At 32.1% G+C, this 16,969-nt stretch overlaps 8 protein-coding genes across 8 annotated transcripts; 3 read left to right on the plus strand and 5 right to left on the minus strand. All coding sequences in view use genetic code 12, as the record gives it.

Annotated features, from left to right (window-relative positions):
• Positions 1–1,230: 1,230 nt before the first annotated feature.
• On the plus strand, positions 1,231–3,378 carry PBS2 (mitogen-activated protein kinase kinase; the record flags this gene model as incomplete). Its single annotated transcript, XM_064879977.1, has 1 exon — positions 1,231–3,378. One exon carries the CDS (start codon positions 1,231–1,233, stop codon positions 3,376–3,378), a length of 2,148 nt encoding a protein of 715 aa, XP_064740865.1.
• Positions 3,379–3,423: 45 nt separating this feature from the next.
• ELP3 (Elongator subunit) lies at positions 3,424–5,178 on the minus strand. Its single transcript, XM_064879810.1, has one exon. It carries the CDS (start codon positions 5,150–5,152, stop codon positions 3,470–3,472), a length of 1,683 nt encoding a protein of 560 aa, XP_064740866.1. The 5' UTR covers positions 5,153–5,178; the 3' UTR covers positions 3,424–3,469.
• Positions 5,179–5,347: 169 nt separating this feature from the next.
• On the plus strand, positions 5,348–6,288 carry RJT21DRAFT_117163 (uncharacterized protein). Its single transcript, XM_064880601.1, has one exon. It carries the CDS (start codon positions 5,392–5,394, stop codon positions 6,220–6,222), a length of 831 nt encoding a protein of 276 aa, XP_064740867.1. The 5' UTR covers positions 5,348–5,391; the 3' UTR covers positions 6,223–6,288.
• Positions 6,285–9,031, minus strand: RJT21DRAFT_117164 (uncharacterized protein). Its single transcript, XM_064880602.1, has one exon. The coding sequence runs from the start codon at positions 8,546–8,548 to the stop codon at positions 6,695–6,697; it is 1,854 nt and encodes a 617-aa protein (XP_064740868.1). The 5' UTR covers positions 8,549–9,031; the 3' UTR covers positions 6,285–6,694.
• An 811-nt stretch (positions 9,032–9,842) lies between these two features.
• On the plus strand, positions 9,843–12,377 carry RJT21DRAFT_10599 (uncharacterized protein). Its single transcript, XM_064879815.1, has one exon. It carries the CDS (start codon positions 10,263–10,265, stop codon positions 12,201–12,203), a length of 1,941 nt encoding a protein of 646 aa, XP_064740869.1. The 5' UTR covers positions 9,843–10,262; the 3' UTR covers positions 12,204–12,377.
• NOG1 (putative GTPase) lies at positions 12,237–14,514 on the minus strand. Its single transcript, XM_064880603.1, is given in 2 exon segments — positions 12,237–14,472; positions 14,490–14,514. The coding sequence occupies 1 exon segment, from the start codon at positions 14,266–14,268 to the stop codon at positions 12,340–12,342; it is 1,929 nt and encodes a 642-aa protein (XP_064740870.1). The 5' UTR covers positions 14,269–14,472; positions 14,490–14,514; the 3' UTR covers positions 12,237–12,339.
• Positions 14,460–15,848, minus strand: MNN9 (mannosyltransferase complex subunit). Its single transcript, XM_064885647.1, has one exon. It carries the CDS (start codon positions 15,759–15,761, stop codon positions 14,634–14,636), a length of 1,128 nt encoding a protein of 375 aa, XP_064740871.1. The 5' UTR covers positions 15,762–15,848; the 3' UTR covers positions 14,460–14,633.
• A 215-nt stretch (positions 15,849–16,063) lies between these two features.
• CAM1 (translation elongation factor EF1B gamma) lies at positions 16,064–16,853 on the minus strand. Its single transcript, XM_064879826.1, has one exon. The coding sequence runs from the start codon at positions 16,639–16,641 to the stop codon at positions 16,126–16,128; it is 516 nt and encodes a 171-aa protein (XP_064740872.1). The 5' UTR covers positions 16,642–16,853; the 3' UTR covers positions 16,064–16,125.
• Between the last annotated feature and the right edge of the window lie 116 nt (positions 16,854–16,969).

A 16,969-nucleotide genomic window follows, 5' to 3' on the forward strand; every position in this document is an offset into this window, starting at 1 on the left:
CTTTTGAGTATTTTCTAACAATTCATTTATACGAACTAGTTAGTCGTCATTAATGGGGTTTATTAAAAAATAAATAATTATGTTGTGTTTGTAGAGTATAAATACGGATAAGAATTCCACATTTTTGTAAATGAAAACATTCTTCTTTATTTAACTATGATATTGTTGCCATGCAAGTCGTTGTGAGCTAACCCACATTTAATTATTAACAATTCAATTAAATTTAGGTCCTTGCCTACTAACTATAGAGGCTTTTGAAAGCAATGCCAAACTTAAGAGTACTTTTGTTATAAATAATTCAGATATATGTTGTGTATATTAATATATTTTATTATATAAATCTATTTACTAATGTAGCTTAGACCTGAGAACCAGAATATTAGCTCAGCGCTAGCAATTCAATAAAACAAGGTAGTCAGCATTGACGTCTCAAACAAAATTGCTTTGGCTGTAAAAAAACTTGCTGAAGTGTGAGATTACCTCTTAGTTTTTTAAATTAAAAAGATCTAATACATATTGTATCACATTTCAAAATATATTTGTCCACTTTATTGTCATATGCATAGCTAAACAGGATTAGTTGTTATATTATTATTCTTAGAAACTATCTAAAGAGAGTATTCCTTTTAGTATATTTTTGAGTGGAACTCTGGCTCCCAAATATTCATAATTATTAGTTAGAATGAGTTTAGGAACAGTGTGAGTCAGTACAGTAGTCGTAATTGATTATAGTGACTGTCTTACGGTTTGTAGCCAGTTCCATGGACAATGCACAGATAATCTTGTCAGTGACCATCAACTATTAACAGGCAGTGTTGATCGCAGTATAGTATTATTCTATCCGCTTATATAAGCGCACCAACCACTGCGGTGTCATATACACTATATATAACGTTGATGTCCAGCATTATAAATACCAGTAGCATCACTCGTAGAATGTTCAGTAGAAGTAGTAGTCTTCCTCTTCATCACTAAATCTCTAATCATCACTATAACTAAGTTATCAATAAAGTTCACTAAATTATCACTATCACCGATTCATTCCAACCATACATCCATACCGCAATAGCCAGACCCTGGAAAAATGGCAAGCCAATAAACACCACCATCATCATCATCAGGATATTCTCTTCTACTACGGCCCACGTCTCAGTCTCTAAGTCACAGTCTTATTCACAGTCTCAGTCTTAGTTTCTAAGTCTCACTAACTGTTCACAGCCTCACTCCATCATGAGCCACGACGACGACGACTTGTCTCATGATGTCCTGAGACTCACCCTAAAACCTTCAACTCCCATCCCTTCCCTTCCAGCTTCTTCATCATATTCCCATTTACCTACTCAACCTCAATCTCCACCAGTGGGGTCTTCCCACATTCAATTTGGTAGTGATATTCATGCTCGATTGGTGGCTTTTCAACAGAAACGAAGTAAACCTCCGCCCCCTCCGGGGTCCACCGACTCATACAATTCTACCACTTCATCATCCAATAATTCCCATGTTAATTCTAATTCCAATTCTAATTCTAATTTGAATGTCACTAATGATAATGAACAGTTTATATATAATACTAATAATGTTATTCCTCCTTTATCTACATCTATTAGTATGATAAATCCTGCAGTAAATGGAGAATTTAATGAAAAACCATTACCACCAATTCCAACAGAAGTTATTAATAAACGATCCTTTTCATGTAATGATAAAGAATTCTTACAAGGAGGAAATTCAAGTCCTTCAACCCCTTCATTATTACCAGCTAATGTACCTATTGCTACAACATTATCTAAAAAACCTTCACTTTCACAAAGAAGAGGTATGAAATTAAATATGAATGATATAACTAAAGGTATTTCTCCCTTAGCATCTCCACAAGCTTTAAATGTTCCTCATCTTGACTTTTCAACATCACTGGCTGTTTCAGTAACAACATCTTCATCTTCAGCCACAACAACAACAAATACAACAGATGATGATGTTGTAAGAAAATCATCAGGAGGTAGAAGAAAACCTAATTTCAAATTAGATCTTGAACCAGATGGAACCCTTTCTCGAGGTAATTCAATTAATAGAAAACTAGACACTCCAAGTGATTCCAATTCTAGTTCTAATGGGAATTTAAATCTGAATCTGAATATGAATCTGAATCTGAATCTGAATCTGAATCAAATTCCATTAAATTTTAATGATTCAGAATATGATTCCGATATTGATCCTCCAAAAACTAATGGACTCTTTGAAAATTATAAAAAATATATCGATATTAAATCAGGAAAGTTGATCTTTTCTGGTAAAGCATCATTACATTCAAAAGGGATAGATTTCCTGTCAGGATCATCATTTAGAATTTCTCTAGATGAATTAGAATATATTGAAGAATTAGGTCGTGGTAATTATGGATCAGTACTGAAAGTTCTTCATAAACCAACGGGAGTTTTAATGGCAATGAAAGAAGTTCGATTAGAATTAGATGAAAATAAATTTACACAAATTTTAATGGAATTAGATATTTTACATAAATGTGATTCTCCCTATATAGTAGACTTTTATGGAGCATTTTTTGTTGAAGGAGCTGTCTACATGTGTATAGAATATATGGATGGAGGATCATTAGATAAAATTTATGGTAAAGATCATGGAGTTAAAGATGAAACTGCTTTAGCATATATTACTGAATGTGTAATTCGAGGTTTAAAAGAATTAAAGGATGAACATAATATTATTCATAGAGATGTTAAACCAACTAATATATTATGTAATACTCAAGGAAAGATTAAATTATGTGATTTTGGAGTATCAGGTAATTTAGTAAGTTCATTAGCTAAAACAAATATTGGATGTCAATCATATATGGCACCAGAAAGAATTAAAACTATGAATCCTGATGATACAACATATTCTGTTCAATCAGATATTTGGTCTTTAGGTCTTACTATTTTAGAAATTGCTGAAGGTCAATATCCTTATCCTTCAGAAACTTATGATAATATATTTTCTCAATTAAGTGCCATTGTTGATGGTGAACCTCCAAAATTAGATAGTAATATCTTTTCAAAGGAAGCTCAAATCTTTGTTAAATCATGTTTAAATAAGAATCCAGATTTACGACCTTCTTATGCTGCTTTATTAAATAGTCTGTGGTTAACAAAATATCGATGTATAAATCCTCATCTTGATATATCTGTATCCCAAAGACTTGAACAAATTAATGAAGAAAAATTAATAAGAAAGAATCTTGGATCTAATAGAAGTGATCATATTTCTTTACCAAAGAATATTGAAACGGTTCAATCATTATTAAGAGGTAAAGTTAAAGCTCCTGCTTTACATAGAGGAGGTTTACCAAGCAATAAGAGTTTCCTTAATCGGAATCAATAGGTTAAATTTTATTATATAACTTACTTCATTCCCTGCATTAATATATAAACTTTTATATACTATAACTTATTTAAAAAGATTTGATTTATTTTTATAAATAATCTTCATCCTTAAGCCATTTTGACATATATGGTCCATCTAATTCATATCCTAATTTTGCATAATAATTTCTAACTCCTACACCAGAAATAACACTAATCTTTTCTGATCCATGTTCTTGTTTTGCAATTCTTGCTGCTTCTTCCATAAGTAAAGTTCCAAAACCTTGATGTTGAAATTTACGAGGATCACGAGAATGTAATGGAACTACTGAACCATAAACATGTAATTCTCTTACAATAGATGTAGGTTGATGTTTAAGTTCTTTACGATATGTATACTTCTTTGTAGCTTTTCTTAATCTTAATAATCCAATTAAAATATCTTGTTTTGGATCTTCATATGATAAGAAAGTTTCCCAACCTCCATTAGCATAATAATCTCGTCTAATAAGTTCAATATTATCAGGTACTACTTTATTATGAACTTCTTGAATTCCAACTTCTCTAGTTCTTACATCACGACATGATGTACCAAAATCTTCCATTCTTGCAAGAGCTAATTCACGTAAATTACCATTTTCAACTCCTGATGTTACAAGTGGCATTGGAATATCACGTTGAACTCTATAAATTCTTGTCCAAGGTGGTACAAGTGCAAGTATTCTTGCTACTAAATCTATTAATGCATTAGCATTATAAGATTTATATAATCCCTTTTTCCATAATTCATAAAGTCCGGTACCACGAATAACTAATGTAGGATATAATTTAAGACCATCAGTTCTAAATTCAGGATTTTCAAAATATTCTTTAAATTGTTCTAAATCTCTTTCCATTCCAACATTTGGAAGATCAGGCATCATATGACTTACAACTTTATAACCAGCATCTTTTGCTATAGCAAATGTTTCACATACTGATTTAACAGTATGACCTCTATTAGTATCTCTTGCTACATCTTCATATACTGATTGAACTCCAATTTCTAAACGAGTACAACCATATTTTAACATATCACTTAAATGAGTTTCTGTACAATAATCAGGTCTTGTTTCAATAGTTATACCTACACATTTAGTTTGAGATTGTTGAGAAAATTTAATGGCTTCATCAATATCTTTCCCATTAAATCCAGTAAGGGCATTATGTAATTGAGTTATAAATCCTTCTCTATAATCTATTGGTAATGACATAAATGTACCACCCATAATAATATATTCAACTTTATCAATTGAATGACCTAATTGACGTAATTGATCAATTCTACCTCTAGCTTGTTCATAGGGATCATATCTTGCACGAATGGCTCTCATAGATGTTGGTTCATAACCAGTATATGATTGAGTTGAATATTCAAAATCAGAATCTGGACCTCCAGGACAATAAACACAAATATTCCCAGTATAAGCAATATGAGGACATCTATGAGGTTTACACATAACTGCAACTACAGCAATTCCTGAAGCTGTACGAACAGGTTTGGCTTTAAGTTTGGGAATAAGGTACTTTTTATATTGATCAGGAATAGAACTAATAATATCAGTTAATCGAGGTTGTTGTTTAAGTTTATACTTCTTAGCATATCTAATGATAAGTCCATTCAAATTAATATCTTTTGAATTCTTAAGTGAAGCCACAAGTTCAAGAGAAATGTCTCCACAACATTGAAGGAATCGTTCCTTCTCCGGAGCGAGTTTCTGTTTCCCGGGCTTTGCTTTAGTTAAGGTTGGCATGCTTATTATTGGTGATAGTATTGAATCTATAGGCTCATCTCGAGTTTGATAAAATTTATTGTGATGAGAGAGAAGTAGATCAAAGATCATGTGAGCACACACATGACGTATCACATGACGTATCACATGATGCATCACATGATTTCGTCATACCCAATGGGGAAACCCTGTTGAATAAATAAATTTTTCAAATAGTACCCAAACAACTATTGCAGTAATTAAATTACACTTTATAGTCAATGTTAGGGATTAGAAGCTTAACGGTCATAAGACCAAGAGCATGTTTAACTATTACCAGAAGTTATGCAGCTCAAACACCAGCTAAAAAAGCAAACAAACCAGATAATGATATAAGTCAAATACCACTTAATCAAATCTTTGTATTAACTGATTATTATATTCCACCTAAATTTAAAGATTGTCCAATAAGTTCATGGCCAAAATTATTTATAAGAAAATTAGGTACTATGGCATTTTCAACTTATAGTGTTTTCCGTTATAAAATGGATACAAAAAGACCAATTAAATTTAATTTATGGAAAGATAAAGGAATTGAAAATTTTGTTAGAGTTAATAAATCATTTGCTAATGCATGTAGTAAAAAAGTTAAAGAACGTTCAACATTTTTAAATTCTCAATTAAGTGAAGTAGCAGCCGTTCCAGTAATTAGTAGTTTAGCAGAAAGAGCTGCAACTTTCCCAGCTGGAGGTAGAACAAGTTGGGAATTAATTTCAATTGAAGGTAATCCAAAAATTGTTAATGTATTAGCAATTCCTGATAAAATGGAAGTAACTTGTTATGTACAAATGGTTATGAAATTATCAACTAAACAAAAATTTACTGTAAAATTACCTGAAAAAAATATAACTGAAGAGAAAGTACTTACTGATTATCTTGTTTTCACAGTTCATCCATTTACTGATGAAGTTATGTTATCAGGTAAATTATTTGAATCTGATCATTTAAGAAAGATTACTCCTGAACTTGCAGCTGATGATATGAATGTTATGAAAGCATTCATGAAGGCAACATCCGATATATATCGTACTAATCCTCGTGCTAAGGAATAGATCCTTATATCCATCCACCGAACCATTGTAAATAGACTGTATATACATACTAAATATATTAAGTGCATAATCCATAAGTAAACAAAGACAACATAAACATATAAAGAAACATAAGCATAAGCATAAAGATAAAGAAAGATAAAGAAAGATAAAGACAGAGATGAAGACAAAGATAACATAAACACTATCCGAGGATAACAAAGAACCAGAGAACTAAACAACATTCGAAACGAATTAAACATTACTACCCACAACGATCTAAACGAAACTTCTAATTGCAGTACGTATGATTACGATTTTTTTTGACTTTTACTAACAATGACTTTTTTTTGGGTTTTGCAGCTATTTTGGGATACCGACCTAATTGAACAACTTTATAATCCGGATTTTATTGATTTGATTTGATTTGATAATTTAATTTAATTTAGTTTAATTTAATTTAATTTAATTTAATCGAATTTCTATTTTAACACTATTCCATCAAAAACACATCGTCGTGATTGGACGACGACGACACCTTACTGGAGCTATCGCGACGGAAAGCTCCATTGGAGTACTGTGAATGAGCATGAGGGTTCTGTAACAATATTCCTACATCAGAATCATCCTTTCCTGTTGCAGTTGCTGTTCCAGTTCCAGTGATACTTCCAGTTCCAGTTCCTAAAATGGAATTCAAAGTGGGTCTAACTAATAAAGTTCCACTTTGCGATCTTGAATCACGTCTTTGTAATTCTTGTGGAGTTAAGATTATGTCACTTAATGAAGCAGGTACATAATCTTCAGCAAAGAATTGACTCGTAGATCCATTAGCACTGGGTTGAACATTAGTACCAAACTCATCATCGTCAGCAATTGCTGAAGATTCTTGACTACCATGATAATAATATGAAGTAGGCGAAGAATTTTGGAATGGAGTCAGTTGTTGCTGTTGTTGTAAACGAGATGAGAATGATGTTTTTCCAAAGGAAGACGAAACATATTGAGGAGACTGTGCAAATGATGTATTACTAGAGGCTCCACTTCCTCCACTTCCACTAAAGAAATTAGAATGTTGAGATGGAGATGTGTTAGTCAAAGATATAGGAGTATTTGTGGATTGAGATCTGAACAAATGAGAATTCTGACCTAAAGTAGCCTGCGATTGATTAGGAACATTAGTCTGTTGATACTGATACGTTGGAGTTGAGAATGAAGCATTATTGGTACTACTATATCCCAATCCTGAACTATATGAGCCAGCACCAAAGTTTAAGCTCGTACTGTTGCTGATATAGTTAGAGTCAAAAGAAGACGAATGGGGAAGTACATTTTGTTGTTGTTGAAGCTGTTGCTGCTGTTGTTGTTGATGATGTTGTTGTTGTTGCTGCTGTTGTTGTTGTAATTGCTGATAACGACTAACTTGAACCTGTTGGAGTGGCTGTTGTTGCTGAATCACTTGCTGGTGCAAATGGGTTCCATTACTACCAATATTGACGAAATTAGCGACATTATTGTTCTGTCCACCATACGAGTGATAAGAAGGAGATATATTAGTATTATAACTAGTACTTGTACTACTATTATGTCTTAAACCAATATCAATAGGTTCTGAAGTAGAAGGAGTAATTACCGTACTAACGTTGGATTGCAGATATGAACTATGACGACTTATACCATGATGATTAGTAGTATTATCATTATTGGAATTGGTAGAATAACTAAAAGAAAGACGATTACCATTACTGTTATTATTAGAATGATGATTATTTCCATGATTATTACCATTAGAATTTGAATTTGAATTTGAATTTGAATTAGATAATAAATTCTTAGGAATGACTTTAGAACCATCGGGCATAAAATGAGCTAAAGCACATTTTAGACCAAACTTACAATTACCCTTTTGAAAATATTTACAGGGTAATTTATCAGCAGCTAAACTTCCATCTAAATTATGAGAAAATGGACAAGAATTTCCAGCTTGACAAATACCTTGTTTATAAAATTTACAAGGTACATGACTAAGATTTTTACTTGAAGTATTCCCACTACCACTTCCATTAGTTACTGGAACCGTACCTGGAGGTCCAGTATTAGGGGGTAATTGAGCACTTAAAGCTGAAAAATCAAATGAATTTACATCCAGATCAGATGATGTAGTACGAGGACGTTGTTGCAGTTGCAGCAGATGAGATTGATGATTTTGAGAATAATTTGAATGTACCGTCAGACCATTCTGAACCAGATTTCTAGTTGTTGTAGAATGTTTAGAAGGAGAGATCAAATCAGTGGAGGCAGAGTCCTTAGGGTAAAAGGGAGTATCCTGAGTGTGGATGCCTAAACTCATGATGGGGTACGGAGCATGTAGTGAAACCAGGATGAATTAGTGAGGAATTTGAATAGTGAATAGTGAATAGTCAATCAATTATTCACTATAATAGTGAGGATCGTACTGTGGATTATTCAGTGTTCCACAACGGTTAGGGAGCAAAAAAAGAAAAAGAACAATTGGGGCAGGCAGGAATTGTTAGTGAGTCAATAGTTAATAGTTTGTAATTAGTAATCAGTAACCAGTAATATGTCGGTAAATTTGAGACTATACTAAGATAATGATAGTAAGTTATATAGTCAGCAATATTAATTAAGGTATTAGTTACGATAGTGAGATTATGGACGGTGAATTAGTGGAGTTGTACAGATAACGTAAGGACATTTTGCAGTGGGAGTCCGATGCACAAAAGCGATTGGAGATAAGGAAGTGGGTGGGGCACGACATCTATGAGTCAAACGAGTAGTGTGAGAAGAGTGTGGAGTGAGTGTGATATTGGTGAGTGAATTAGTGAAATTTCATTACAGTATATCGTATATTAATGTGTTAGTGTATTAGAGTATATTAGAGTATGTTAGTATTTTTGGTGTTAGTTAGTTTTATTAAGTATCTTTATTAGTGTTAGTGTACTTTGTGCTTTATGATAGTTTTAATCAGTCTATTTCCTATTTGCTACTGTTTGGATGGTGTGTATACTGTATCTTCAGATAATATCTGTTACTAAGGTGTTATTATTGTCTGTTACTGTAGGAATAATATCTGTCATTCTTCTGTACTTTACTGACTCTGTCTGTGTCTTGTAATGTGTCTTCTTTCTATGAGCAGTCTTAGCCACACTCCATTCTTTTTTCCCAATCGGGACGAGCTTCGCTCTTATGCCCACTTTCCCCATTGGGCTTAATTGATGTTTATATACAGGTGGTATTTATTATCTATTCTATACTGTATACTTAAAACAGGTTTGATCAGATTCTATTACACCATTGACAGTATCATAACCACCGGATTAAATCACTTCGTACCATTGTCCGGAAAAATTCGTACAAGATTCTACTACCATAAATCAATATTGATGTGAGAATATACACTTATATAGGAAAGGGTCCAGAGTTATTCTCCAGTTATAATTATCATGTATGATGGGTAATATAATTGCAGAGCCCTCTTCAATAATTATTATACAGATTATACGTATTTTATACGCAAAGAAGGTTTACATATAGTATTTGAATTTTTGTATCTTCTATCATATATTATTTTCCCAAAAGGAACATGCATGAGTAGGCACCTATGAATAAACAACTATAAGAGAAGGATAAATTAGTCAATTAGTCGGTTTTGGGTGTGTCAGATTTAATGAAGATTTAATGAAGATTTAATGAAGATTTAAGATATCACTTTTGATTATGGTCATGACCACTTGGGAGTCATTTCAGAGCATAGTGCTGACTTAATCATTGTTGATAGTCTCAACTTCTGGCCCAGTTATCTAACAGACAATAATGAAAGGTCGAGTGCATAAACTTCTGGACAATGATACGTAACAATTAATTCAGACGAATCGGCAATTCCGATCTGAAGTAATATAAAATGTAAAATCACTGTATCTGTATAAATTTATATTATTGATCTCGTGATGTGTCACATGACCCGTCATCTCATTATTAATCAATCTCTAACTATATCAATCACCTAAACTCCTCTTATTACTACCAATTACTACTCATATTTCATGGAAACTTCTCAGAAGCCATATCTGGCCAATGAAGAATATCTCCGACTGTTGGTGCTCGAATTTATTCCACAATTTCCCAACGAAATCATCACTGATATAGTAGATCATCTTAATGAAAAATATATTAATGATGTATTTCTTTACCTTCCCTCATTCAAACAAGCCATAACTCCATTATATCATGCTAAAGAACTTCATTTTGTACTTTCACCCACTTCTAGACCATATGTGACCCATTTTCCCCTATTGAAAAGACCAACAATTACCCTATATCCATTATCTTCAATAGAAGATTTCCTTCAAACTCATCCAGATATAATTCCTCGAAAATTATTACTAGTGGCTGGTACAGAATATGAATCTCTTCATCAATTAATGGAAAAGTATCGAACTAGACTTTCCAATCCATCCACTTCAATAGAAATTACTCTTGAAAATTATCCACTAACGGCTGAAGACATTAACTTTTTATTATCATTCCCCAACATTCATCGCTTGCATTTCTCCAGGATATCACTTATGGATCATGGAAAACCCATACTAGATAATGATAATTCAGTAATAACCACTTATACATCACTTAAAGAGATTGTATTTCTAGGAACTCGAATCATTGATTGGTCTCATATCCAATTCTCCCCTAACGTTAGTCACCTTGATATATCATGGAATTCCAAAGTAGATGCTAATTCCATTAATATTCCTAGACAATTAGAAGAATTATACTTTAATTCTTTAAATATAAATACTGACAAACTTGTACTTCTAAGACTTCCCCCAACATTAAAGAATCTTACTTTAACCCATAACCAAATCTCATCGTTCCCATTATCGGTATTTCCTCGAACACTAGAGAATCTCGATATCTCAGCCAATGAAATCAGACAATTTGAAATCGATGATGATTGGCCCCCTAACCTTAGTGCCATCCTTATGTCTACCTGTGATTTGGACGATACTATACTTGAACAACTTAAAGAAGTACCATGGCCTCAAAATTTGAAATATTTGGTATTGAATGGTAATGATATCCATAGTCTTGATTGTTTGGGAGTACTTCCTGAAGGTCTTGAACAGTTAGACTTACAGTATACTAAAATCACCAGCTTTAAAGTCTACTCAGATGAGCTGCACTATTATCAATTCCCTAATAGTCTTGAAGTATTACGATTTGGCAGTACTAAATTCTGGTTTGATCCTTCATTTGATGATGATCGATTTGAATTTCCTCCTAACCTTGTGGAACTAGACTTATCAGATTGTAAGATTGATTCATTAAAGTACTTTAAGTTCCCAGAATCATTACAAACATTATTACTTTCTCATAATAAAATCAAAGACATTGGTTCCTACAATTCTAGTAGTTTAAACATAAATTGGAAAGACTTGATAGGACTCAAAAATTTATCCATCTATCATAACTTAATCTCCAATGCTTCATTACAACACTGGATTCCACCTGAGAATTTAGAACTGTTGTACTGTCATGGTAATCTGTTAGAGAAGATTGATAATCTGTTAGCATTATTCAATGATCAATATGCTGAACAAACTTCTCATTTAAAAGTTATCGACTTTTCCAACTGTATAATATCCCAGTTTGATCGATCAGTAGTATTGCCTAAGAATCTTGAAACTCTCAATTTAAATCGAAACATTCTAGAATCGGTATATCTAACTGAGAAGATGATGAATCATGGACATTTGCGTCACTTGGATTTGAAACTTAATGTCATTAAAGATATCCAATTTGAAGTACCTCATGGTAACTCCAAACTTATGAATATAGATCTTTCCAATAACCTTCTCTTAGCCAATGAAAAGGGACCGTTGAAAAGACAATTAGTTAGTGAATTTTATGATAAACTTCAAAAAGGAATTGGTAAACAAGTTAAAACTCAACGTTATAATACCAATAGCAATCATGAATTCATCTAGATTACATTATTTTACATATTTAACTTTCTTTAAAACGGTTTTATATTGATAACTAGTGCACAAAAATTGATATATGTATGTATGTAATATATATATATAGTATATGTAATGTAATGTAATGTAATGTAATGGATATCTAACGACGGTCATTAGATCCAATACCTCTTTTACCAGTGAACAAATGTTTTGGTAAGGAAGCAGTTGAATGACGATCACCTTCACCTTGTCTGGCATTTCTATTTCTTTCTCTTCTTTGAATTTTAGCTAATCTTTCAGCTTGAGATCTCATGGCTCCATCAGCCACACCATCATTAAGACGATCAGTTTGATAAGCAGCCGATTTCTTCTTAGAAATCTTTGAAGATTGTATACCTTGATTTCTCTTTAAAATATCTACACCAGATAATTCTCTCTTTGATTTAATTTTACCTGATTTTTCTCTTAATATATCTGTTTCATGACCAATATTATACATATGTTCTTCCATTTCATTGAAAGATTTCTTAATTTTATCTCTTGGCATAATTGCTTTATTCTTTAAAGATTTTCTATTTCTTGCTTCAAGGATCATTGTCTTTTGTTTATCTCTAATCCATTGAGCTTTATCTTTTATATCTTGAATATCTTCTTCTTCATCTTCCATATCTGAATCTGAATCATAAAATCCTTCTGCTTCTAATCTTTCTTCTTCATCTTCTAAAGCTTGTAATTTAGCTGCAATATCTGGGTCTAAGAAATCATAAACATTCTTACCATCTAAAATTTCTGGCATAATATCATTCTTCCAATCTTCATCTTCTAATAAATATTTATCTTTCAAATTAATATTAAATACTCCTGCTCCACCATTTTCTGCTTCAATATCTCTAGCTAATTTTCTTCTATTTGGATCATTAACATCATACTTTTCTAATTCTTTAATAGCATCAGGAATAAATGCAGATCTTTCAATATCATCTCTTGCTTGAGGTCTTGCAACATGAATCTTATTTAATACATTATTAACTCTAGCAGTTCCCTTTAATTTTTGTTCAATTCTTGCAGTTAATAATTTTTCACAAGCATGATTACGAACTTGCATAACATTTTCTTCTTCATGACATGAAGTATGCATGACTTCAACACCTGGTAAAGTAGTTAATGATTTTAATAATTCTTGTTGAGATTCAGATAAATCTTCTGCTTTAATAATATCACTTTTATTCATAATTACCATAACCGATTTATTAGCAAATAATGGTTTAATTGAATGAAATAATTTAACTTGAGCTTCAATAGAGAAACCACATTGTTCTGATAAATCCATAAAATATAAAACACATGATCTTAAATGAGCAATAGCATAAATAGATTGCATTTCAATATTATTCATTTCTTCAGTTGGTCTATCTAAAATTCCTGGAGTATCAATAGCTTGAAATCTTAAATATTTATAATCGAAATGTCCGACATATAAAGATTTAGTTGTAAATGCATAAGGTTGAACTTCAACATCGGCTTTTGTAATACATCTTAAAAATGATGATTTACCAACATTTGGATAACCACAAATAACTAAAGTTCTAGTATTTGGATCAATACTTGGTAATCTACCTAAATGTTGTCTAACTTGTTCTAAATAAACTAAAGGATCCTTTAACTTTTTAGTAATAGTAGCCATTCTACCTAAAGCAGCTCTCTTTAATTGTTTACATTGATATAATGATTGACCAAATTTTAATAATCTAACATAATCTCTTGATACTTGTTCAATTAAAGTTTTGGCCTTTGATACAGCTGCAAGTGATACTTTATAATGATTCTTTTCATATAAAGTATCCATTAAATCACGATGGAATGGATGAACATCATTAATATTAGGGAATCCTCCAACAATATCATTAAATTTTTCAGTAAATCCTTCTGATGTAAATTTAACCTTTCTCATATAAAAGGCTCGAATACGAGTGATCTTAAATCCTGGTCTAATAACAGTAGGGGTTTTTCTCTGGGTACGATTAAGCACAATGTCCAACATATCGTTGGACGTTGGCACAGTAGGGATATCCTTCCACGAGAGTTGCATGTTGTTGGCCTACGGTTGGATTACTTACTAACACTAACAGATTTAAGAGGTTTCTTTTAGCTCTGCTCAAATTTTTTTTTTATCTCTTCGCGAGAAAAAAATTGCCTGCGGCTCTCAGGGTGTTTGCCCGATTGGGACAACGTACTATAATTATGATTTTAGTGAGCATAAGCACCAAAGTATGAGTCTAATATAAGTATGAGTCTAATATAAGTATGAGTATAAGTATGAGTCTAATATAAGTATGAGTATAAGTATAAGTATAAGTATAAGTATAAGTATACTAGTAAGTCTTATTATATTAGTTAGTATTAGTATATGTGTATATGTATAATGAATGTATATGATAGTTTATAAAAAATACACTACTCATTGTAGTGATAGACTAAGTAATTGGGTAAGCCAAATACTTCATAACCTAATCTCTTGGCCATTTTGGCAAACCCTTCTGTTTCAATCAAATGATAGAAGGGGAATGATGGGAACATGGCCCCATCACGGTGCACATCGGCTTTAACCAAAACTGCTCCACCTCCTACACCATCTAAAGCCATTTCTGTATTTTTATCACCATTAGCATCATAGAAATGTGCCATTAATGGTCTATAAGTTGCCATTTCAGCATATCCTTCTACAATAATATCATCTTCTGATAAACCAGCAGCAATCTTTAAACCTTCTTCAGATTCAACCCAATTATTGAAATCATAAGGACGAATCGAATCTTGTCCTGTACTTTCATCAACATATCTTTGATACACATTACATGAAAGTATAGGTTTACTATGAAGTGCCAAATCTTGAATTAAGGTAGGTGGGGTTTCAACAATATCAGCATCTAACCATAATACCCAAGAAGTACTTGGAGCAATGGTTGTAAATACTAAAGAATTTCTTGCAAGAGCCATCATAGATCTTCTTTCCTTTTGAACCTTTAATGCATGTCTATCCTTTTCTGCTTGACTTTCTAATGAATTAGAATCTTGTCTTAAGATAGTAACTTTTTTAAATTTGGTTTTGGCATCACTACTTTGAACCTTCTTGACAGCAGCTTCTAATTTCTTAAGTGTTGCATCTCCATCCTCATTTCTAGGAATAATGAATCCTAAAGAAATTAATGAATGATCGTAATTAATTTTATTCAAATTTTCCCAATATTGAGGTAAAAATTTAGACATTGGAGTTAAAATTAATACTTCTTCTCTTTTAGCTAATGCATCAGATGAAGTAGTTAATTCATTTAAATCATAATGACTGATATGATTCTTTGGTAAATTCTTTAATACAACCGAATCTCTATTTTTAGCAAACCAACCTCTGGATTTCTTACTATAACTATATTTTTTAGATCCATTAGTCCCAGAAGATGAAGGTGAAGATGATGATGATAATAATAAGTATAATACTAGTAGAAATGCCAAGGGACCTATAAGAGCCCAGGGCTTTCTTCGTATGTATCGAACATACGGATTTTTACTATATAATATTGCCATTAGTATTGGGGTATATACAAACACGTGCAAACACGAACTTCTTTACTCCAATTCGTTAATGAAATCCGATGAACTATTGCCTGTTTAACTATGCAGTTTGTTGGTGATTGATTTCGACTACAGTTTTTTAGGGTGGATGGATTTTGAGGGCTAGGACACGACTCGAGTGGATTAAAGACACGCGACACGACCTTTCCTATTTTATATCGTGTATATTGAGAATACATAGATTGCTACGGAAAAAAAAAATGGGGAATGCGTCCCATAATTTGCAACTAATTCTTATACTACTACTATTAACAGTCACTTATCACTGATATAATTGTTTATTCATATTTAAACTAAACTAGTTTCAAACTAGCACTTACTTAAAAACCTTACCGTCAACGATATCTCTCTTTTCACCATTAACTTCAACTGGTTCATCCCAAGCTAACATGTTGTTGATGAACTTTCTGGTTTCAGCATCTTCACCATCTAATTTGGTGTAATTGAATGAATCCCATTCTGGAGCAACATCGAAGGCTGGAACGTAGTCTTGACCTCTAACTAAGAAGAAACCAGTAATACCGTTATTGTTGTTTTCACCGTAAACAACTAAAGTACCAAATAAATATTCTATAGAAGCAGATAATCTGTTGAAGAAACCTCCAATCAAGTTGTTGGACATGAAAGTTAAGGTTAATTCATCATTATATTTGTAATCAACTTTCCATAAAGAGAATTCTTCTGGTTTGTATTGATTTTCCCAGAACCATGGGATAGCCTTAGCTCTAGTATCTTCATTAGAGTAAACTCTCTCCCATTCTTCTAAAGAAATTCTTGGTAAAATATCTAATGGGTGCCTTGGTAGAACACGATTACTTGTACTAATTCTCATTAGTAATGGGGTATATTCAAATGCTTGCAAATACCAACGTCTTTACTCCAATACAGTCAACTAATGTCTGTATTAACTATCTTGTTTGTTGGTGATTTGATTTCGACTACAGCTTTTTAGCATGGGTGGATTTTGACGGCTATATATTTCAGAAATGGAGCCAATTTCATTATTAGTTTAATTTTACTCCTATAAAACGTGACTCACAATTTTGCAATTATTTATTCATATATATAATTTAATAATGTATATATTGTAGAAAAAGGCAGAATTTCGTTTTAGTTAAGTTTAAATTTATTCATATGGAACATGAGTCATGTTATTGCCA

This window comes from Scheffersomyces amazonensis (genome assembly GCF_036850825.1).
Source record: "Scheffersomyces amazonensis strain UFMG-HMD-26.3 chromosome Unknown RJT21scaffold_1, whole genome shotgun sequence".
Taxonomy (NCBI): Eukaryota; Fungi; Ascomycota; class Pichiomycetes; order Serinales; family Debaryomycetaceae; genus Scheffersomyces; species Scheffersomyces amazonensis.